General features: G+C 30.0%; 1 protein-coding gene across 1 annotated transcript in view; it reads right to left on the reverse strand.

Moving 5' to 3' along the window:
* LOC127279870 (uncharacterized) overlaps positions 1-25755 on the reverse strand; it is a 574826-nt gene that overhangs the window by 115839 nt on the left and 433232 nt on the right. The window contains exon 4 of the mRNA XM_051302516.1: positions 9481-9543. Within this exon, the coding sequence (XP_051158473.1) occupies positions 9481-9543 (63 nt within the window). The remainder of the gene's footprint in view (positions 1-9480; positions 9544-25755) is intronic.

Here is a 25755-nt window from a genome sequence, read left to right on the forward strand (position 1 = left end):
CTTATCAACAGAATGCTCCGCAGCCGCTTGTCGAAAGTCAGCTACGGTGCAAAAGGTCTCTCAGTGTATGACTAAGGGTAAACTAACACTTAGGTTGGTGTCGATTTTGATAACGGATAAACTTTCACACCGTTTTAGTATAAAAAATTCAATTTATTAATTTGACACTTTTCGTGGTGCGGAATAAGGTTATTTCTACATTTTCGCACCGAATTTTTAACAGTGTAGACAATATTCTACAATGTAATGTGACGAACTTAAAATTACGCGCTTCGTTTATCTATTACAATTAAAACACCTAGTTTCATTAATTATTTTTTATCTACTTTGTATAATTACGAATCCGATGTTAGGTTTTCAAAATGGTGGACGTCACCCCCCGAGTAAAGATTTTCAAGCCAATTGCCCAACAATTGAACAACATTTTTTGAATAATTTTTTGACAGTCTTCTTGAAAAGAACCCCTAAAATCTAAGGGTTGATTTGACTAAAACAACCCCGTTTCACCTAAAATCAATAAAAACTTACTTTTTCTACCTTATGAAAAAGTTTTCAACCATTTAAATTAAAATTCCAAGGGGGCAAAATATGGGGCTTAGGGGTCCTCCTATTTTAAAAAATGTCTTTATAGTAAATGAATTTTTAAAGCAATAAAAAAATTGCAAATAATTAAATTAATTATTAGGTTTCCCCCTCATGATTTTTATCCCTAAAAATTGTTTGTGCAATTAACAATTTTAACAGCTTAATATCACAGGTCTGCAAAATAATAATTTTTTCCTTTAGTTTACGACCCATATATGCAAGATTAAAAAAATTTGAAATTTTAAAACACTAGGGGTAAATACCCCAAAAACCGTGTTTTTAAGGTAAGTGTTTTCAGTATTTTTTTCCTTAACCTGACGTGCTAGAGACTTTTATATAGGCTTAAATTAAAGTTTAAACTTTTTGGGTGACTTGAAATTAACTTATTTCAAAATTTCCAAATTTTTTTATCTTACGCATAACAGTCTTAAAGTGTAAGATATAAAAATTAATTTAAACCTTTATAAAAGTCTATTACGACCAGTTAAGGAAAAAAATACTGAAAACCATCAAAAACACAGTTTTTTAAGACTTTTCCCCCACTTTCATGTAAATACTGACATACATACATACAGACATATTTTAAAAACCTATTTTTTTGGCATCAGAAAGGCTTGAAACGTGGAGATTTATATGAATTAAAGGTTGGTTAAAATCGGGCAAATGTAATACTTTCTCATTATGATGAGAATGTAAAAAATTTATTAGATTTACTTGAAAAACGTCACTCAAGGGATTTGGGGTCGCTGATAACGAATCTGATGTCAGTTTTTTAAAATTCAAAATGTCAGATTCAATATGGCGAACTTTTTTTAAAAATTCATTGAATTTGTTTGAGAATGTTTACTTGGGGGTTATTAGGCTCGCTGAGTACGAATCTGATGTTAGTTTTTAAAAATTTTAAATGTCAGATTTAACATGGCAGCTAATTTAAAAAATATTCATTAGATTCACTTGTAAATTATTACTCGGGTGTTTCAGGGTCGCTGATTAATGTGGTGTTAGTTTTCAAAAGTTTTAAATGGTATAGATGTATATGGGCAAATCCACGAAACTTTTAACTTTCAAGAAAAAAAATTTCTTTTTTTAATTTGCAGGCTTATTGATGTCACTTTGTATGCACGTTTAAGTACATGTTAGCACTACAAACTCATATGCGTGATTCATTTTTAGCTCACACCGTCAATGTTTAACTCTTTAATGTTAATAAATTACATATAAAATTGGAAAATTTAACTTTTTTTATTTTTGATATCGGAGTGGTTTCCAAAGTATTTTCGTCCTCTGAACACGATTCTGGCACCCAAATTTGCTTAGCACGTCAGGATTTTGAGAGAAAAGGGGGTAAAGACTCCAAAAAAGTGTTTTCAGCATATTCTTAACTTAATAAAATTTATTTCACTCAAAATCCTTAAGCGGCGTTTTTGTGTTCAAATATATGTATGAACATGTTTCAATCACATCATAGATTGAGCTGTTTAAAGCAAAAATGCAGTTGTGCCTTTCAAAAATGTGTAAATTTAAATGAAAGCACGATTTTTATTATCATCTTTAAATTGTTGCCACAGGAATACAATTAGAGGCACATCAATGAAGAAGGTCTTAAAAGTTTTGTTTTTTCATCTCCATTTAAGAAATGCATTGAACTTTTATTTTTATCCAACCCCATAATAGATATTTTCATAAGAAGACGTTCAATTTGATTTTTTTAAAAAGTGGTATCACTTAATCAAACCTTTGTATTTTTAGTTTTAGTGGTGGCACACTAATGGGATAGTGAAAATTTTTTGACAAAATATGTCTGTTAGATATTTCCATAGTAGCTGAAGTGATATTTTACACGCAGCAAAAATAAAAACGTTAAGAATATAAACTTTTTCAAGAAATTTAAATGACATTTAAGCATTTTTTCGATTTTTAACTTATAAAACTAATTGTCAAATAAATATTTTGTTCTAATACTGCACATAAATGTTCCTTTGTATTTAATTTAGCAAAAAATATGATACCCAAAGTTTTAATTAAAAATAATTCAGATTTTTAAGTGTTCGATTCGAGAATCACAAAAGTTAAACGTTTCGTGGATTTGCCCATATCTGCGTACCCCTCTCTCTCATTAGGTACACGTTCGCGTCCACGTCCGACGCGCTTATTGTAGACGCTGCTCTTAATAAGAACCATTTCAAACAACTGCGCTCATTTCGAACCAATCAAATAAATTTTGGATTAACTTCCGATTCCGGTTACCCTATACCAATCACAGATCAGCTCGACTTGCTTCAACTCTCTTTTGAGGATCTCCAGCGCATTCAACACTATTTCATAGGTGCACCTATACAGGGAGAAAAATATGGTTGCCATCTAGCGTTTATTAAAAATCACACAAAGTTGAGCACACAAGTGCAAAAATGGTATGACCACGATGTGGTCAAGCACAAAAGAATTTAAGTTGAGTTTTTACCGATAGTTTAAAGTTTAATGTTGAGAACACAATTATTTTGAGTAGAACCGAAAACATTCTCCCCCTTATCGACTACCTAGTTGTCGATGACTGTAGGTTGAGATGGTGGTTGGTGAGTGAGTGATGAACTGGTTGATAATAATATAGTTGAGACATCCTTCCTTCATGATAGTTGATAATCGACCGATATTGTCAACTTTGATTGATGGTGAATTGTGACGGAAAAGTGACCGATGTTGGCCCAGTGTTGGCGCGTGACTGAGTCCGGATCTATCAGCAGCCTTGATTGAGATCGTCTGTGAGTAGTCGTTGTGAAGTTGTAAATTTCACAACCTTTTCTTGTCCTTGAGTTATGGTCAGTCATCTTCCGCTGGTGGTTCTGGTGAGATTGTCCAGATTGACAATTTGTGAATTGGTCGTGATATAGTTGATGTGACTGTCTTTATGGTGACAACTCTAGTAAGATCTTCCTGTACTGTGTGAAGTTGCGTAACACGAGCCAAAGGCCATTTTAATGGTGGAAACCTTTCGTCGGTGAAAAATACAATAGAACCTACAGTGAATACATTTGAGGGATAAAGCCATTTGGTGATTGATTGTTGTTTTTGTAAATAATTTGCAGATCATCTTGACCAGAAACATTGTAGCCGTTGTTGAATAAGTTACCACTTTGCCGATGTTGTGAGTGTTGAATTTATACGAGATGGTTCTAGTAATGTTGCCAATGAGTTCCCAATGAGAAAATGAGCTAATGTGAGCACTGAGAAATCTACAGGGTCATCTGTGAGCCGAAGTTGAGAAACAGACAAAAATACAAATCCAACCCTTTTCTGATTTTGCACCTCTTCCTTTCTATGCCTTTATTGAGATAGGTCCAGCGTAGTCCACTCCAGTAATAGGAAATGGTCTTGATGGAGTGATTCGTTCTGGTGAAAGCTGGCCCATGATGATGAGATTGGTGAGAACTGATTTTGGTGGTAATATCATGGAATGTTTGTAATCATTTTCATAGTTTAAGTATTTGAGCCTTCCTCCGACTCTGATAATTCCTTGATTGTCAATATAAGTAGTCAGGCGAGTGAGAGAATGAGATGATAAAAGAGTCCGTTCCCTGAGTAGCTCGAACCCAGTATCGAAGGGATGAATTGAGATTGCCAGGAGTGAGAGGATATCTAAGTTTTGATTGTGGAATTTGTTTGAGATGATTGATGACCCTGATGCAAATTGACGTGATTCTCAACAGCCAATTAAGTGATGAGTACCGATTTATTAAGTTCCATAGTTGCGAGTGAGGATCCTGGCCTTCAAGTTGAGATGAGTAATCTTCCTTAACCTTAGGAGATGGCCAATGATCCGATAAGTCCTTTAACCATGGTGGTCCGTTCCACCAAAGAGTATGATCCTTGCCTTTAGAGATTGCCAATTCCCGAGATGCGCAATCCGCTTGATTTTCAGTTCCTTTAATAAACCGCCATTGAGCATGAGGTAAATGATCTTGTATAAATAAGACCCTATTCTGTACATAATCCTTTAATCTTGAGGGGTGACTTTGAATCCAATTGAGAGTTACTTGTGAGTCCGTTCACATGAAAATTGAGGAATGAGATAAATCCAGCGCCCGTTCAGTATCGGCCATGAGTCGAGTTAATAATTAAGCTGCCGAGTTACAACCTTGGTATTGTAATCCGTTTGAATGGTGCAACCTTCGTTTTTCCACAGATGAGATTGAGTTTTGATTCGAGCCCTGAGATATTAACTTTGATAAAAATAACCGCCTCTATTGCTGGATGAAATGTATCCGAAAAGCCATGGGATTCTACTGTTGATGATGGAGTGAGATTGAGCCACCTTGGTATTAAGATTGATGAGAGTTGAGAAAATTCCTTTTTGAATTTGAGCCATTTTTTGATAGTTGATTGTGATAATGAGTCATACCATCCGACCTTTTCGATCCAGAGCTCCTGTTATAACCTCTTGGCACAAACAGTAAAAGGTGAGAGAAATCCTAGAGGATTAAATAGTTGAGCCACTTCTGATAATATGATTCTTTTTGAGATTCGTTCTGATGATTGGGATGATGGTTGAGTGGTGAATTTGAAACAATCGTTTTGAGTACACCATGAGAGACCAAGTACCTTTGTCATGTTGTCTTCAAATGAATGAGTTTTTTCAGAGATGTCCTTTGGTGAAATGATGTTGACTAATTCTGGATGATTACTTTGCCATTTTGCCAGTAGGAATCCGCCGCGATTGAGAAGACCTTCGACTTGTTAAGCTATGAGAATGAGTTCATCTAATTAATCAGATCCTCCATAAATGTCATCCACATATCTTCTATATTTGAGAACTGGTATCGCTAGAGGAAATTCATGACCTTCGTCCTCGATGAGTTGTAGAATTACTCTAACTGATAAAAATGGTGCTGATTTTGTACCATAGCTGACCGCAATGAGGTGATATGGTACCTCTTCTTGATCCTTGTTTACCCATAAGATTTGTTGTAAATACCAATCTAGTAAATGAACCTTGATTTGGCGAAACATCTTAATAATATCAGTTGAAATGATAAATCTGAACTTCCTAGTCCAGAGCAATACATCTGAGATGTCCTTCTAAAATTTCGACCCAGTATGTAAAATGTCATTGAGTGAAATTCCTGAGCTAGTTGCCGATGATCTATTAAAAACAACCCTTAATTTGGATGTTGTACTTTGTTCCCTGAGAATTCCATAATGAGGTAGATAGTAGATTGGTGATGATGAGTTTGTTGATTGAGCGTGAGTCATATGATTGAGTTGCTCAAATTCTTGTAGAAATGAGTGATACATATTGATTTTTTGAGATTCGCCTGAATAATGATTAAAGACACCGTTGAACAATGATATATGAGTCGCCAAGTTGACTTGATGATGAGTTTTGAAAAGATGTAAGCATTAAGCGAAAGCGAGCAAGCAGAATGAATTAATTGAAGTTTGATAGAAGCCATTCCTAGAGTTTTTCAAGATGCTATTCCTACAATCCCAATAATTGGAATAGTTGAGTATTGCCTTGTAATATTTAATTGAGTTTTGAGTTTTTCAGAAGTAAATGATAATTGTGAACCAGAGTCTAAGAGAATCCTCACTGGATGAGAGAGGCCAGAACCTCCCATGCTTTCCTTGTATGAGAATCCAACCTTATAGTAATGAAATGCACAAGTACCAAGTCCTATGACTTGACAGGTGCACCGAGACACTGGAGTGCATTTATTGCTTCCGTTTTGTTTGTGAGTAATGTGTTTGTGTTCACTCGACGATTTATTTGAGATGACCGACGAATTGAATAATTTATCCATTTGAGAGGCAATGAGTAATCTTTTGGTTTCGTGACGAGAAGCAGGCAGAGTTAAATAAGTCCGTGAATAAAGGTAAATTAGCAATAAGTTGAGCCGCTTCTCCAGTGAGAAATGTCCTTAAATAATGCATTTCTTTAACGCCTGAGATGTCCAAATTGCTAATTACCAAAGATGAGAATAAATCCTTGAATGAAATCCAACAAGAGTATTCGCCGGCAAATTGTCGAAGTGAGATTTCAGGAAGTTGCCTTCTTTGAGATTAAGTAGATTCTATTTGATGAGGAGAAATCATGAGACAAATGAATCCAAAAGAGTCCTGAGAAATGTTTTAGCATCCTTAAATACCTTGACTGTTTGTTTAAAACCATCATCCATCTTATATGGATCACTTAAGGAGGAGAGACACCTTTACCCGAAAAAAAATCTTTTTTTTGTTTTCTTAAACAATACTTTATGATGTGTAGAATAGAAATTATATCTGCAAAAACGCTTTCGAAGTTATTTTATGTAAAAAATCGAAATCTGCAAAAGGTGCATGTTAGTGCTATCGGTTATTTTGTCTTTTACCGTGGTAACAATTGCGTTCTTTTACGCTCACAGCCGCTCGAAAGGCTGAAGATGAAGCTAATATTAATGTCATAACTTTATAAGTTTTCATATGTCAAAACTTTAAACGCGTTTTTTTCAAAGTGACATTTTTTAAAACGGTGGCCAATCTAGCTCGAACAGTTTTAATCGGATTGACGTCGGCCAAAGTTTTTTTTTATTGTCATTTACTAATGCTTTAGAGAACGTAGCGGATTTTTTATTGTTTTTTTTTTTGGTAATAGATTTTTTTAACAAAATTTCGCCCTAAAAATCGACTTTTTCTTCAAATAACTGCCAAATCAACAAAAATTGCACTACCTTCCTTTCACTACACTTTTTGAGTTTGCACCTTTCAACTGCTTCACACCAGACACCATCCGGTTCGAAGGACGGATGTTTAAGATTTGCCGTTTTTTATTCATGAGGAGTGCGTGGAGGAAATAAATTCATTTTATGTAAAATTACAAAAATTCTAGCGTTTATTAAAATTAAAAAAGTTAAGTACACAAGTGCAAAAATAGCGTGACCACGCTGTTGTCAAGCACAAAATAATTTAAGTTGAGTTTTTACCGATAGTTTAAAGTTTAATTTTAAGAACACAATTATTTTGAGTAGAACCGATCTGAGTTAATTAAATGGGAATAACTATGATTATTGATTTATTGATAACTGCTCGCTAATCGCAAAATAGCCGGTAAGAAAGGCTGTTCCGGTACAATGCTTTGAGAATACTAATTGTGCGTAGACGCAGCACAGCTTTTTAAGATATTTTTTGGCAAACAAAATAAACTACAAATCTATCTCTTAGTTCGACGTATATAGACGTCTTGTGGCGCAACATTTTGATGTCTATGTAGATCTTCATTTAGACGCCATTTCGATAGACTTCTTAGACGTCAAGAAATCTCTATTAAATCTTTTAGTTCTTACTGGAAGTTAACTGACAGGTAAGCAGTTAGAGTACATTAGATATACTAAAATTCTATTTAACTAGAGGGATAAAAATGTTTCCCCTGTGTATTTATTTTTGTTTTACTTTTAATACACTTGAGCACCTTTTTGAAATAGGAAATCGTATTTCCAATCTTATATTTATAAGAGTGTACTACTCAACTATAACGATTATGGAACTTTTTAAAGCTAATTTTGTGGATACTGAAGGTATTGCTATAAAATCACGTTGTCATGAATTCCGAAAAGTCTTGACGAATCCCTGTGACAGAGAGTTTTGTTACAAATTAGCGACAATCGAATTTTTAAATTTATACAGTGAGACGAAGGGATAAGTTTATCATAGTTTGAATTGAATGATCATTGTGTGACAGTGATTCTGTATTCTTAATTTTATTGAAAATTTTCTATATAATAATAATAGACACATATACCGAAAAGCATTAACTGTCCCTATAACCCTGTAAAAAAAGTATTGAAAGGTACCGATTTACGCATTGGGAGTATCAACCTGCCACTGCGGTATTCTCGAAATACCGAATTGGGTGTCACGGTGAATGTGTAAATCCAAGAATCCCAATGCGGTGAAAATTTTAAGCTGTAAAAAAACGAAACGACGTTACGGGAACAAATTATAAGTGTAAGCTGTGAAAAATAAAAGGTAAAAGAGTTAATCAATACTCATGTTGAGCGAAAATATTAAGTTTCAATCAAATAAAGTGAGATGAAATGTCAAATAAGAGTCCAATTCGGCATATTGTGGTTTCATTGTGGCACAGAGTCGGTAAGTAGAGCACGCAGCACAGCGGCGCATTCTTTTTTTTTACAGTTAAATTAATTTCATATTTTTATTCATTATAAATATTATATATGGATGTCAGCAATTAATTAACATTAATAATATTTATCACGGGCATGATAGCACTTTTATTTAAATTAGTAATATAAACTACAAAAAATAAAGATATTGAATTAATTAAAATTATTATTAAAAATAGATAAATAGTTTTATTCTAAATGTTTAATATTTAATTTTTAACCATTTTTTTATATCGATATTTATCCTTTACTAAAAAATTACTTTTTATTATCATTTTTGTAATAAAATTCTTATTTCATAATATTTAAAATAAAAAAATAAGATATTAAATTTAAAATTTCATTATTTTTAAAATTATTATCTGCATACAAAGAACTCGCTGTCGATAAAAAAGAAATAGCCGCTGTGCTGCGCGCTCTACTTACCGACTCTGCGCCGCATTGAAACCACCATATGCCGAATTGGACTCGTATTTGACATTTCACCTCACTTTATTTCATTGAATCTTCATATTTCCGCTCACCATTAGTATTGTTTCATTCTTTTACCTTTTATTTTTTACAGCTCACACTTATTTATTGTTATTGTAAAGCTGTTTTGTTTTTTTAATGTTTAAAATTTTTGCCGCATTGGGACTCCTGGATTTACGCATTCACCGTGATACCCAATGCGTAAATCGGTCCCTCCCAATACATTTTTTATAGGGAAGTATTTTGTTAAAATTTTCTTATCTTTACTTACCAATTCTAGCAAATCCCCTCTCTTTCGCGACCCTTATTTCTGCCTGAAATGTGCATCCAAAACCTACAAAAATAGAAAAAATGACAATTAATTAAAAAAATTTCTTTCAAACGCATTTTAAATTACATTTACAATTCATCCTAGTCGAAAATCCTGCGCTTTCTTAAGCGATAACATCACCCAAATACTTTCAAAAAATCAAATTTTTTTTTGTTCCTTAAATGGTCCCTTAGGGTGTTAAAAATAATATCCCAATTAGTTTTAAGTAAAAAAAACATGCAACTATTTTTAAAAAATATTTTTCGCCAGATATATTCTTACATTGCATGGTAAAAAAATTCAATATGATTAAAAAATGAATTCAGAAAGCGCAGATAATCTTACAAATTACTAGTCGAAGGTTTTTGAGGTCTCGAATTACGTATAAGATGTCTGTTTTCAAAATTTTAAAATGTCGATTCAAATATTGTAGAAAAAATATTAAATATTAGACGGTTTTATATGAAACTTGTTGCTACGGGGTATTCAGGCTCGCTCATTACGAACCTGCAGTGGGATTCCGTTAAGTGCCATCGCTACGTAGTGCTCTATCATAGCAATGACAGGTATATTTTCTTTATTTTATTATCTTCTCCGAATTTTCTTACCTGCAGAAGAGTTTCAATAAAGGTACTTCGTTTTTATCAATTAAATTAACTAATTAACGGGTATTAAATGAATTCTATAAAGGAGGAGTTTAATGAGGCCGATTTTTGGGCCAAACTCGGATTAACTCCAGAACTACCGACGGCACAAATTGTCCCGTTCGCATGTTTGTTCTAGTGTATCTTCCGTTAAGGCCAGGTCCAAGTCGTGTCAGCTGTTCCATTGAAACTTCAAAGGAACAGCTGACTCCACTTGGACCTGGCCTTAATGACTAGCTAGAGGGCTGAAATTATCTGACTTTTATTTTTTTGTTGAGTTTAATCAGTATACCAAATTTCAGATTTTTATCATTATTAGAACCTGAGATCTGAACTGGCATACCGAGAACTACCGACGGGACATTTTGTCCCAAGGTTATTAATATTGTTAAAAACAATTATTCTAATAAAATTGAATAATATTCATTTTGTACAGTTATTAGAAAGTATAAACAATCATAATATAGTGGAATTATGCTAATTTTGTATTGTAATTGCCTATATTAATATTTACTAGACAAGAGTTTTTGATACAAATCTACATGAGAAGTAGCGCAGTGGACGGTTAGTGTACGAAACTGCTGATGAAACGCGCTTATCAAAAAATCGTTTTTGGCAAAATCTCAGTTAAAGTTTTGGATTTTCCATATACATAATTTATTCTTGAAGGTTTATTTATTATTTTAAGGCTTACCGGAAGTTTGCAACTTCGGGATAAATTTCTATATTGCTCTAAAGTTCCTATCTTAAAAACGAGACGTGTAATTGCCTAACTTCAAGTGTAGACACCTATCCTTATTGGTAGAATTCAAAATTATGAATTGTGATTGGTCAAAACTGACGACATACTTTCATCAGATACTTGCAGCTAACTTCAAGTGTAGACACCTTTCTTTATTGGTTATTTTGCACATTCTTCTTAATTTTTATTGGTTAATTTTTCTAATTTGAAAATAAAATTTAATATTTTTTAAAAAATAAATATTTTGCATGAAGCATTAAGCGCATTAAATCAAACATTTTTTGAAATAAATATTTTACAAATAAAGATGCGAATCCATTAAAAAGATAAATAAACTTTCACCATTGTTTAGTCATATCATTTTAATTCAGTTATAGTTTCCAGGTTTATGTAATCACAAAAGATAAAAAGAAAAAAATTTATACAACATATGCCTAAATTATATTTATTGAAGGTCATTTGTATTTAAATAACATTAGTTTTAATTGAAACATTTGTAGAAATGAAGGTGCATAAATAGAATAAACATGACAGAGGGGATGAGAGCCTGTGCAATTGGTGGCGGTAGGCACATGATAGCACTATTGAAAAAGTTGTTTATTTTTGTATCAGTTTGTTATTCAATGAGAGTAATTACAGTGTTTTCAGTATTCATGATAATTTTTTTGATGAGAAAAAATTGAGTGTTAGTTTGTAATTAATTTTTATAGTGATTTCAGTATACATGATAATTTTTTTGGTATACTACTTTAAATTTTGAAAAGCTGGCATTGAACTCGCATTGAATTCGTTATCTGCGACCCCAAAAACTCTCGGGTGAAGATTTTTAAAACGATTTCGAATAATTTTGAAAAATTGTGCAACCATATTGGATTTGACATTTTGAATTTTAAAAACTGAGATCAAATTCCTAATCAGCGACCTTAAAAAGCCCGGGGTAAAAAGTTTCAAGTGAATCTGCTCAATTTTTAAAAATGTCATCCGCCATAGTGGATCCACAATTTTGAATTATTTTAAACTGACATCAAATTCGTAATCAGCGACTTTAAAAATCCTCGTGTAAAAAGTTTCAAGTGAATCTGATTAATTTTTAACAATGTCATCCGCCATATTGGATCTGACATTTCAAATTTTTTAAAAATGCCATCAAATTCGTAATCAGCGACTTCAAAAAATCCCTATCAATTAGTTTCAAGCGAATCCAAACGATTTTTTATAAAATGTCTGACATATTGAAACCGCCACTTTGAAATTTAAAAATCTGACATTGGATTCGTAATCAGCGACCTCAAAAACTCCTGATTAAAAAGTTTTAAGTGCTCATAATCACAAGAATTACCTATGTGGTTTTTTGTACTTGGGCATTTGTTACTGTGTTTATTCCAGCGCCATTTTGAAATAGAGCGCAAGCAAAAAAATTATATTTTTTGCATATTTTTATAGCTCTAATATACCTACTGTTTTTGAAAAAGTATGGCGGTGTGACCACGAAAGGAACCTTAAAAATATTGACTTTTAAGCTGCAATTTTCAAAAATCCATGTAAAATTATATTTTAAAAGTATTTGGTAAATCCAAGTGATCACTTTGAAAAAATTACCCAAGTAGCACGATATATCAATCAGATGTCACGGTGATATCACCGGCGAATGTCACCGTGACATCAGGAAAATGTCAAAATGTCCGCCTTACAGTGATATCACACGGTGACATCGAGGTGATATCATGGTGACATCAAGGTGATATCACAGTGATATCATGGTGATATCACCGTGATATCATGTTGATATTTTACAGGGACTTAAAATTTTTAATTTTTTTAAAAATAATAATAAATAAAAAAAATAATAAAAAAAAAAATAATAATTTTTAAAAAATTTTAAGTCCCTGTAAAATATCAACATGATATCACAGTGATATAACCATGATATCACCGTGATATGACTGTGATATCACCTTGATCTCACCATGATATCACCTCGATGTCACCGTGTGATATCACCGTAAGGCGGACATTTTGACATTTTCCTGATGTCACGGTGACATCTGGTTCATATATCGTGCTACTTGGGTAGTGGAAATTACACAAACATAAAGAGACAAAAAACTTTTCGAACAAAATTTTAAATTACCATTGGTAAAGACACGAAAAATGCTTCCATAGATGACGAGTACCACTTAAAAAGTTAGTTCTTAACTGGAATATTATATGCAAATAATTGAAATTTGTCATATTAATTGCCGTAATTAAAAAATTTATGGTAGAGCACGACTCCCCACGAGGCACAACTCCTTAGTCTCCCCTACATGATAAATAAAACCTTTTAAAAAATCGTTTTTTAGGTTTATAGTCTAGAATAAACCTTTATGAAGAGATTTCTATTTGAATTTATATATTACTGGTTGTTCGGAATAAAGTGCACCAAAAAAGGTACGTTTTGGAAGACGCCACCTACAGCTACGAAATTGAATTAAATACACTTAAACATTTTTTAAAAATTTTCTCTACGTAATGTGAAACAATGTACAAAAAGAATTTTTGCAATTTCTTTAATAGTTTAGTCACAATAAAAGTTTTAAAGCGTGTCTTTTTTGTCAATTCTAAACCAGAAAGTCCCCTTAAATTTAAAAATTCTCTAAACGAAATATCACAGTACTACTAATTGTTGAAATTTTTGCACCGGAATAATATCAAAACATACTCTAACTTTGTTCAAGAATATCCTTACTATGAGACGATTAGATATGTAAATTAGCTAAAGCAAGATAGTGTTATACTATTTTTCTGGTCTGAAAAGAGAAAATGAGAGCGTTAAATTAAGTGTTAAATTTTAAGCGCTACTTGACAAACAAAGAATTATGTCATTTTCCTTGTAAAAGAAAGAAAGAATAAGTGACATATTAATGTCTATCTACTGCTACCTGAGCAAAGAACATTTTATTTTCCTTTTGTGTTAAGGTTTCAAATACCTGACTTTCGGGCATCGACTGTCATTAAAGAAGGTCTATTATTTTGTAGGGTTTGTTCGTCCCAGAGTCAAGAACTGTTATTTCAAGTATTATGACTCTTCAGGGGTCGTCCATAAATTACGTAAGACTTTCTTCTGGTCATTTAAACCCCCTCCAACCCCTATGTAAGATTTTTTATTTTTAATTTTTAATTATTAATTTTTAATTTTTAATTATTTTTAATTAATTAGTATTATTGTTATTATAGTCCATTATACAAAACTAGTGTATGTTTGTATGATTGAATGTTTGTATGATTTTATTATTAATTTCACAAAAATAGGACCTTTTACATGACTTACATGTTTATTTATTTATTATTAACAATTAATATTTTTATTAATATCTTAATTAACTGAAAATAACTGGAATATATATAAGTCATGTAATAAGATCAATTTTCCAAGAATTGTCTGGAGGAGAAGAACCAGTGCATTTCCCCACTTTTTACCAAGAAACAACAATGACACCTCCACATCAGATGAATTCCTATTGGTCAATATAAAGCAATTTAATTCAGATAGGGTAACAGTGAGGATATATATTATTTAATATGTTGATTGGCTATTTAAAATCGTCACAACGTCACCTTTGCCCCGTCACCCCTATACCAAAGTGTATAAAAGCCTGGAAATTCTCCTCCAGAACCGATACATTTTTCTGCGACAGTTTACTTCAGACAGTTGTCTGTATTTCGGTTTTCTGTAATTTAATATTTATCCCATCAGTAATAGATTCGTTTATTTATTCCGAAAGCGGATTCGGGCCTAATTGTCAAAATAAACAATTATATGGCATGTTCCATACGAACCATTGTACTCGGTATAATTTTTTTCGGATTTTGATGTAAAATCTGGTCAAAGATCGGCATTCGAGTATTTTTACTTTCAATAAAAAGATAACCAAAATCTCGTACGCGTATTGACTTCCAACCAATTCAAAACATTGTTAAAATATCTAAACACATAATTTATTCAACCATATTACGTATACATTCCTTCGAGGAAAGCACATATGTAAGTTGTGAATAATACTTGGTTGTAATACTTTATTATACTTATAATTTAATTTGATTTTATATTTGAGTTCTTATTATAATAAACTAATATTATCTTGCATATCTTTATATTTTATTTTCTTTTAACCTTTAATACTCTTTTCTGTCAAATAAGTAAGAACAATTTCATAACAGTCCCCATAGGGCTGAGGCAAGAAACATTCCTACAAATAAATAAAAATAAAGCACGAATATTGCATTCGTATGAAATGTTTGCTAACGACTTTGAAGTATAAAATACCTTTTGACTACGCCTACATTCAAAATTAAATATAAACGTAACAGTTAGCAAATTTTCTGGTGGCAGCGGTGGGATTCGATACAATTCGGTAAATTGTAGTGATAGTGATGCTAAATAAGTGTACAAATTTTGAATTTGAAATTTTTAATATTTTTCGAGATACTTACAATAACAAATTGGCGCAATATTTTTTTGCTTTAATTATAACTTTTTCCCTACTAAAAATAGAGAAAAATGTTGAGAATGTTTTTTACGCAAAAGACCTTAAACTTTTAGAAAAAAATTATTTTTATAAAAAATATTAATTTTTAAACAATTTGTTTAAAAAATAAAATTTGTTTATAACTTTTAAATATGTTCTCCCTCATTTTGAAGCGCGAAAAAAATCATGAATATTGTTTAAGTCATAATAAATCGATGGTTAAATTTTTGAGATGGCATTATTTTTTGTTTTCGAGATATTATTTAATTAACTAACAAATGTTAATAAAAAATGAAATATTTTACGAACAAATAAAATTAGAGTAATTTTAATAATACCATTCCAATGCTTATCGAAATCTGCATCTAACGAGCCCTATTTGAACTATTTTGGATAAGCGTGTTTTAAATTAATAATTAAAATTGTTTAAATAATTAATAACATTTGAAAAAATGAAGTTAATTCAATTAGATGATCTTCCAAATAAAAAAGAAATTGACAATTTGTCTTCATTTCTTCAAATGTTATTAATTATTTAAACAATTTTAATTATTAATTTAAAACCCGCTTATCCAAAATAGTTCAAATAGGGCTCGTTAGATGCAGATTTCGATAAGCATTGGAATGGTATTATTAAAATTACTCTAATTTTATTTGTTCGTAAAATATTTCATTTTTTATTAACATTTGTTAGTTAATTAATTAATATCTCGAAAACAAAAAATAATGCCATCTCAAAAATTTAACCATCGATTTATTATGACTTAAACAATATTCATGATTTTTTTCGCGCTTCAAAATGAGGGAGAACATATTTAAAAGTTATAAACAAATTTTATTTTTTAAACAAATTGTTTAAAAATTAATATTTTTTATAAAAATAATTTTTTTCTAAAAGTTTAAGGTCTTTTGCGTAAAAAACATTCTCAACATTTTTCTCTATTTTTAGTTGGGAAAAAGTTATAATTAAAGCAAAAAAATATTGCGCCAATTTGTTATTGTAAGTATCTCGAAAAATATTAAAAATTTCAAATTCAAAATTTGTACACTTATTTAGCATCACTATCACTACAATTTACCGAATTTGGAGAAAAATTCGAGATATGACTCCGTTTTCTCATATGAAATGCCTTATATATATAATATATATATATATATATATACTAAAGGGGCTTCGCCCCCCTGCACGCTTCGCGCGCCAACCCCCTATAAATAATAATATTTATTATTTATTATTTAAAATTATATTTAATTATATAGACCTGTATATTTTAATTCTCATCTGTAAACTTCATTTTTATTTATTCTGAAATTAAAAAATAAAGTAATTAGTAACGTAATAAGTTTTAACGTATTTTTAAAGATTGGTTTTTAGCCAAATTCTTTAAGAAAAATTTTTAATTTTTAAAGAATTTGTTTCCAAGATGCACCACGGGGAGGTGTAATAAGCTTTAAAGTTTATTACAAACCAATCTTGCATCTCACCTAAACTAAAAATTTGTTATAAATATTAAATTGTTTTATTATAATTAATTAAAAAGTTAGGTTAAGAGCATTTGAACCTTCGTGACGTCACAAATCATGGCGCATGACACGCAAACTTCTCAGGTATGTGAAAAGCACAATTTTGAATATTTTTTAAAAAAACCTTTTGGAAAATGTTCAGAATAACATAGACTCTGTCTGTTATGTGCGGAAAATTCAAAATTTTGCGTTTAAAACGTTTTTTAAACAATGTTAAGGTCACAAATCATGGCGCATGACACGCAAACTTCTCAGGTGTGTGAAAAACACAATTTTGAATATTTTTTAAAAAAACCTTTTGGAAAATGTTCAGAGAAACATAGACTATGTCTGTTATATGAGAAAAATTCAAAATTTTGCGTATAAAACGTTTTTTAAACAATGTTTAAGTTGGTTGTCACAAGTAAGGAAAAATACACGAATTGCTTATATGTAGGCCATTTTTGGAACTTAAACATTGTTTAAAAAACGTTTTAAACGCAAAATTTTGAATTTTTCGCACATAACAGACAGAGTCTATGTTATTCTGAACATTTTCCAAAAGGTTTTTTTAAAAAATATTCAAAATTGTGCTTTTCACATACCTGAGAAGTTTGCGTGTCATGCGCCATGATTTGTGACGTCACGAAGGTTCAAATGCTCTTAATAATAAAAATTAAACGTATTTGAAATTAATGTAAATATTACAAATATTATCAATTTAAATTTTTTGACATTACATTACTTGAAATTTTTATCCAGCAGACAAATGAATTTATTTCGAATATTTATTCAAAAACCTCTCCCCAAACAATATTTTCTATATTGTCAAATTCTGTTGAATCAATTTCAACGTATACTTTATTTTGATTTTTACATCTAGAAAGAGCTACATACAATTGACCATGTGAAAATACAGGTCTACGTAAATATATTCCAACATGTTCGAAACTTTGTCCCTGGGATTTGTTGATAGTTATTGCAAATGCTAAAACTATAGGAAACTGTCTCCTATATAAAATGAAAGGTATTGAAGAGAATTCACCTGAATCTAAAGTAATTCTTGGAATAAAAGCAGTAGTGCCAGCTTTTATTCCAGTAATTAACATAACTTTAATATTATATTTATATAACTCCATAATTTTCATTCTTGTTCCATTGCATAAACCATCATTAATACTTAAATTTCGAATGAGCATTACAATAGCTCCAACTTTTAAAATTAATTTATGAATAGGCAAACCTGGAAATTTTAAAGAATTTAAATATTCTATTGGATAATTTAGTTGTATATTATCATCTGTTTGGTCTATTCCTTTACTTTTAGCATAATCAATACTATAATAAATTTGTTCTTTATTGTTAAATTTTTTTAATATTTTATAATTTAAGTTATAAATGTCTTCATTGTGGCTCGATAAAATTACTCTGTCCGACAAATCAATTTCTTCCGAAATTACAGTACTATATATTTTCTTACAAATATCGTTAGTCCTCCATTTCTCTGGTATATTAAATGAATTAATTTTCCCCTCTCCAATGTTTAACAATAATTTTGAAAATTTTTTATCAGAACATCTCATATTTATTTTTAAATTCATTACTTGAAATTTATTCCACAAATGCGAATATTTAATACATTCTTTAATTATACTTGTCCCTGCATCCATGTTTTAAAACCGGTAAAATTTGCCTAAAGTCTCCCCCCAAAATTATTAATTTTCCAGCAAAAGGTAAATTTTCAATTTTACAACAATCTCGTAATGTTTTATCAACGATTTCTAAAGCTTTTTTAGGTATCATCGATGCTTCATCCCAAATTAATACATCACAATTCCTTAATTTTTCTTTGTCTGATTTTAATTTCAAAAATGTTGTTTCTATATTCGATAAATCTAAAGGTAACCTAAATGTTCTATGACTGGTCATACCACCAGGTAATAAAATAGATGCTATCCCAGTCCATGTCATTGACACTACATTTTTACCTTCTCCTAGAAAATAATGAATTAATGTTTTATATAGAAATGTTTTTCCACTTCCACCAGGTGCTTCAATAAAAAACATTGAATTTATATTTTGTATTATTTTATTAAAAACATATTTCTGATCGCTGTTTAATTGATTTATTAATTCAGTTGCTAATTTTTTATTTTCAATTAAAAATAATTTTTTTTTCCTCTACTGTTCTTTCAATTTCAATAAATTCAGGTTCTGGTAATCCAAAATCTGAACATGATAAATTTTCCAAATTGAAAATTAAATTAATTTCCTGCAATGCTCTTTTTTTATTATTATCATTAAATCCCTCACAAAAGTATTTTTTAAATTTATTCCAAATTTGAGAAGATAAATTAACATTGTCAGCAATGAGAAACCATGCAAAAAATTTTCTTAATTCTCGGGGCATCATAATGCTACATGCTTCCTCAAAAATTTTAAAAACTTGAATGTCATTTTCTACTAATCCCATTGCTATAGCTGTATCTTGAAATGAATTGTAAACAATATTATCAAATGTCTTTAAGTCGTTAAAACATTTTGCCCTTTGTACTCTATTTAAAATCAATTTTAAATGGAATCTTTCAATATCTTTTGGGCTGACACTATTCATTCTACCTAAAGCTTTAGAAAATCCTTGTCGTTTTATCCAAACCTTGTTTTTTGAATCAAAATAATAAAATTTTGGTATATTAGTATATTTGATTTTATTTGCGTTTTTATCTTTTTGATTTAATTTCAACCAAGCAGTCAAAGTAGTATCATTATTTTTTTTTATCGCTTCATATTCTTTATCTTCTTCAAAAATAATATTTTGCTGATTTTCTATGTGTACTGCTAAGCGAATAACAGAGTGCGATCGTCCTGATAAAGGTAACTCTTCTATTCGCCACGCAGCTTCCATAGGACTAACGTACCGACAGTCAACATATTCTTTAATTTCATCATAAATTTCATTGTCTTTGTTGCATTTGCTAAATGCTATATAAGCCCTATCATGACCTTTATGCATATATTTATATACATATTTAATACTCATCGTAGGACAACAACAGTATTCTACATTAATGTGACCTTCGTATTTTTTTAATAAAGTAGAATTATATGATACAACCATAGAATTGTCTAATTTTACAAATTTTCCATCCAGTTTTTTATTATAAACATAACCTTTTTCTCTATTATCTCTTCGACTATATTTTGGAAACCCGTTTTTATCAAATTCAGTATGATTAACAAAATCTTTAGGAAAATTTTTTGAACATAAATTTTTATTTTTATTGAAACACTGAGAATTTTTCTCATGTGGGCCATGTACCATATGTTTTATTACTAATTCCTGTAATTCTTTGTCATTATCAGGAATTTCTGCCGAAATATATTTATCAATTTCTTCTGGATTTATTAATTTATTTTTAGGATCTAAAATAAATAGTATATGGGCATGAGGCAATCCTCTTTTTTGAAACTCTATTGTATAAACGTACCCTAAAATTTTATTAAATACAGTTCCACTTAAAATATCTAATATTATGCAACGCAATTTAGCATTAAACACACGAACGGTAATATTTGGAATATCGTTACAAGTTTTCCCTGGTGGAAAGTTTTTAAGAATTCTTTTTAACTCAATCCAATTTGGATTACAGGTAACTGTAATGAATAAACTTGGTCTACCAACTTCTCGATTAATAGTCATGGCATCTTGATATATTTGATGCATATGTCTAGGACTACCAATATGGGTTGATGGTAGAACGAACATATTTCCCAAACGTTCTTTATTTCTAAAGTTATCAGAATTATTAAATGCACTCCGCGAAATGTGGTCAAATAAGCCTTGATAGCATTCTATCCTTAATTTATTTTGATTATAACGAAAATAATTTAATCTATTACTCTCAATATTTATAAAAGCCTGAATAACATACTGTTGAGTTAATCTTCCACAAAACAAAATTGGATTAAATTTTAAATGAGGCCGAAAAGCTAATCTATAAGAATAGTATTGTAAGGCAGATAATCTTTTAGTACTTCGAAAATTTTGTTTAAAATTTGGACTCCATCCTAAATCACCAGATGGAAACATAACGGGAAATGTCATCGGATCTAAATGAAATGATAATTTACTTAAAACTGTTTCTTCCTCTTTTTCACTTGAAATTTTTTTTGGGTAAACTTTCAAATCAATTTCTGAAGGTATTTTGCCACTTTTTGAAACGATTTATGCCGCACACTCACCAGTTTTTGGTTCATTATATAAATGTTTATTTAAATTAATTTTACGTACAAAACATAACAAATACTCCGAAATCGAATTTTTTTTAGATAACTCATATAATGATTTATATTTAACAGCATACGGATTTTTATTCATAATATTTGTTAATAATTTCATATGTTCTTTAACAAAATTTTTATTTTTCTTTAATCTTTCTAAAGTTGCGTTGTAATCATCATAAATATAAATTTGCCCTAAAGAAGGCCTTATTCCTTTTTTGACAAAAATACTATTAGGTGTTGTATGATAAACTTGACCTTGAATTTTTAAATTATAAACCCCTTTATTCAGAAATTTTACCGTGTGTGCATTAAAAGTTACAAATGAAAATGCATTATTATAATATCTAATTAATTCCCTAAAATGTTTGTCATATAAAAGACGCTTTAAATTTTTATCGTAATCTTTTAAGGGTGAAAGTTTTATTTTACCACCGTGACAACAACTTTTCTTTGAAAATTCGATAGACCAAAACATCGCTCCACAATGAGGACATTTAAAATCCATTTCCCCAAAATCTGAAAAATTTACTTTTGATTTACAATATTTTGAAATTAATTGATTTCTTCTTCTTTTATCTACTCTTTCATTAAACATGTAACCTGCTTTATCCTTTACTCTTTTTTTACTTAACCGTTCTTCAACCATATTCTCTACCAAATCCGTCTTTCTCTTTTTATGTAATCGTTCCACATCCATATTCTCAACTAAATCTGCCTTCCTTTTCTTATATAATCTTTCTGTATCCATATTTTTTACTTAATCTGACTGTTTTTTCTTCTCTATTCTTTCACAGTTCATATTCTTAACTAAATCTGCTTTCCTTTTCTTATTTAATCTTTCTGTATCCATATTTTTTACCAAATCTCCTCTTCTTTTTTTATCTAATCTATCCTTTGTCATGTTACAAACCAAGTTATATTTCTGTTGCCTTTCCTTAGATAAATCATTCGAAATATTCATTTGCCTTTTTAATAATATTGACTCTTTATTTTTTTTATAGTATAATTGATTGTAATTTTTTTCATGATTTTTTGAATAATTTTTATTGAAGCAATTTAAAATATCATAATGACCATTATCTACACTACCCGATAATAAAAGGATCAGTTTATTGTTATTACAACTGTCACCAAATACTCTTTTATTATTAAAAATACTGTGATGTAGTTCTACATAAATATTGTATAGATTTACAAATGCTTGAATTTCGACCTCACCTCCATAATTACCATTTTCCGACATATAACATTTGTATAAATTTTGATTTGATAAAATTTGATTATAAGATTCATCTCCTACTATAAATTGTTCATAAAAACTCCAATTTTTTAATATATATGTAATAATTTTCAATCTAACTATTCTGTGTTTTTCCTGGTCATTATACACAAAATACGAAAATGATCGAAACAAACAATTTCCATCTCCTACTATTTTAACTTGAATATTATTACCAGTCATTTTATTAATATTAAATAACCCAACTTTTTAATTAATCTGTTAAAAATATTAATTATAAAATATATTTTCAATAGAAATTTTAATCGGTACTTTACAAAATTACATCAAATTTGGAACCTACAAATTAAAATGTAAATACATTAAAAATATTTCATTAACAATAATAGTAATTATTATTATTATTATTATATTATTTTTAAAAACTTAGGTTTAAAAATTCATTATTATTATTCATTAAAAATACTGAATAATAATAATCATTGTTATTATTGTGTAATAAAAATTTTCAAACTAATTTAATAATATAAATAAAAAACCGCTGCCAAGTTGAAGTATGTATTTTTGTGTTCATTCCATGAACACTTTGCTTCCTCATGGAGATATTTTGTGATCAGTTTACGATTTTTTATTTATATTTATTTATATAATAATAAGTGAAAATCTCTACAAAATGAAACTAAAAAAACTGTAGGTGTCATAACATTTTTTTAAAGTTATAAGCAAAAAACTATTTTTTATGATTTTTAAAATGTCAATAACTTTGGATAAAATGATAGCAGATTGTTCGTCAATAGCTCAAAAAATGCGTCTTAAAAAACTCTACAAAATTAAGTAAAAACATCCCAACTTTCAAAACATGTGTTTCAAGTTATGGGCAAAAAACGATTTTTCAAAAATTTTAAAAGTAAAAAAAAATATAGTTAAGATGTATTAATTTGTCCCAAAGTTTTCTCATTTTATGTCCCCAAGTGAGATCTACAATTTAAAAAAAAATTCAGCCCTAAAGCTCTTATAGAATTTGAGATATTTATGAAAATGTAATGTATATACACACACACACATACGGAATGACATTTTCTAAAAATGTCATTTTTGGATTCCTGAGGTCAAAAAACATAAAGATATGTCAAAAAAATGAGTTCGAAAAATTTCGCGAAAACAATACTTCCTCCATGAGGAAGCAATACAATAAATTTTTTTAATAATTTATTAATTTTATTTATTTAATATTTACATTTATTTTTTATTGATTTTTTTCAGTAAAAATGTTAGGTTAAAAATTTCTGACAATAATAAAAAAATTAAATTATTATCATTCATTAAAAATATTTAATAATTAATAATAATAATAATAAATTCGTATGAAAGACAGGTTATATTATGAATGATTAAATAAAATAAAAATTAATAACAAATTATCAAAAAATATAATAAAGAAAAATACTTACTGAATTTTTTTATTTAATCAATATGATTTTTCCCTTTACACAAAAACTTTATTCTTTATTTTGTATGTGAATAACCATGTTTTTCAAAAATATGTAGAAAGATTATTTATTTTCAAAATGATTTTCTTTTTTTCAAAAAATTTTTTTTCCTTCAAAATTCCATAATTTTCTGTTATAATTTTATTTATATTTCAATATTTGTTCTTTATACAAATAATTTTAATAAATTAGGAATGTTATGTTTCGAAAAATTATTCACATGTGATTATAAATCACATTTCAAATTAGATTTAACTAACTTCATTTGTTATTATTATTATTAATTAAATTAATCAATGAATAATTAAATAATAATTAACTATTTAATTCAATTTTTTAATAATTATTATTATTTGTTATTAAAAAAAGTATCACTCTGACGCAAAAAAAAATTTTTTTTTATAGTTGTAGAATTTTTTTTTAAAAATTTTTTTAAATAAATAATTAGATAGTTAGATTGAAAATTATTACATATATATTAAAAAATTGGAGTTTTTATGAACTATTTATAGTAGGAGCCTATCACCTTTGACGTAAATTTGAGGCTGTTATTATTATTTGAGGTTTATTATTTGAGGCATACTTTACGCGAATATGTATGCTTTGTGTGCTGAATGGTAGGCGAGTACAGCGAGTTCCCGCGTAGTGTTCATTTGAGACAAATTCTGAACGGTACGCGAGTCTGAATACTTCGTGAGTTGAACGGTAGGCGAGTACTGTGAGCTCCCGCGTAGCGTCAAAGTACTCGCCTAGTGTTCATTTGAGACAAATTCTGAACGGTACGCGAGTCTGAATACTTCGTGAGTTGAACGGTAGGCGAGTACAGCGAGTTCCCGCGTAGTGTCGAAATTCTCGCCTAGTGTTCATTTGAGACAAATTCTGAACGGTACGCGAGTCTGAATACTTCGTGAGTTGAACGGTAGGCGAGTACTGTGAGCTCCCGCGTAGCGTCAAAGTACTCGCCTAGTGTTCATTTGAGACAAATTCTGAACGGTACGCGAGTCTGAATACTTCGTGAGTTGAACGGTAGGCGAGTACAGCGAGTTCCCGCGTAGTGTCGAAATTCTCGCCTAGTGTTCATTTGAGACAAATTCTGAACGGTACGCGAGTCTGAATACTTCGTGAGTTGAACGGTAGGCGAGTACTGTGAGCTCCCGCGTAGCGTCGAAGTTCTCGCCTAGTGTTCATTTGAGACAAATTCTGAACGGTAAGCGAGTCTGAATACTTCGTGAGTTGAACGGTAGGCGAGTACTGTGAGCTCCCGCGTAGCGTCGAAGTTCTCGCCTAGCGTTCATTCTTGAATCAGCGGCGGCGGCCATATCTTTTTATAATATAGTAATGATATATATATATATATATATATGAGGCATTCCACGTCAATGGAAGACCCCCCCTGTGCAAAATTGGTTTTAACGTAAAAAGCTTTATTATAGCTTAAAATTTAGCTTATTTTGTCTACTTTTAAATGCAAAGTGGCGATTTTTAAAATTCAAAATGGCGGATCCAATATGGCCGCCAAAAAGAAAAAAAACGAAAAAAAAGTAATCAAAAACTCTTAAAACTTGTCACTTGGGGGTTTTCAGGGTCGCTGAATACGAATCTGATGTCAGTTTTCAAAAATTCAAAATGGCGGATCCAATATGGAGGACGATTTTGGAAAAATCTGCGATTTACTTGAATATGGCGGACTTGGAGTTAAAAATTAACTGAATTCGCTTGAAAATTGTTACTCGGGTGTTTTCGGGGTCGCTGAATACGAATCTGATGTCAGTTTTCAAAAATTCAAAATGGCGGATCCAATATGGCGGACATGAAAACTAAAAAT

This window comes from Leptopilina boulardi, unplaced genomic scaffold (genome assembly GCF_019393585.1).
Source record: "Leptopilina boulardi isolate dan_hultmark-lab unplaced genomic scaffold, ZJU_Lbou_2.1 LbouV2_224, whole genome shotgun sequence".
NCBI lineage: Eukaryota > Metazoa > Arthropoda > Insecta > Hymenoptera > Figitidae > Leptopilina > Leptopilina boulardi.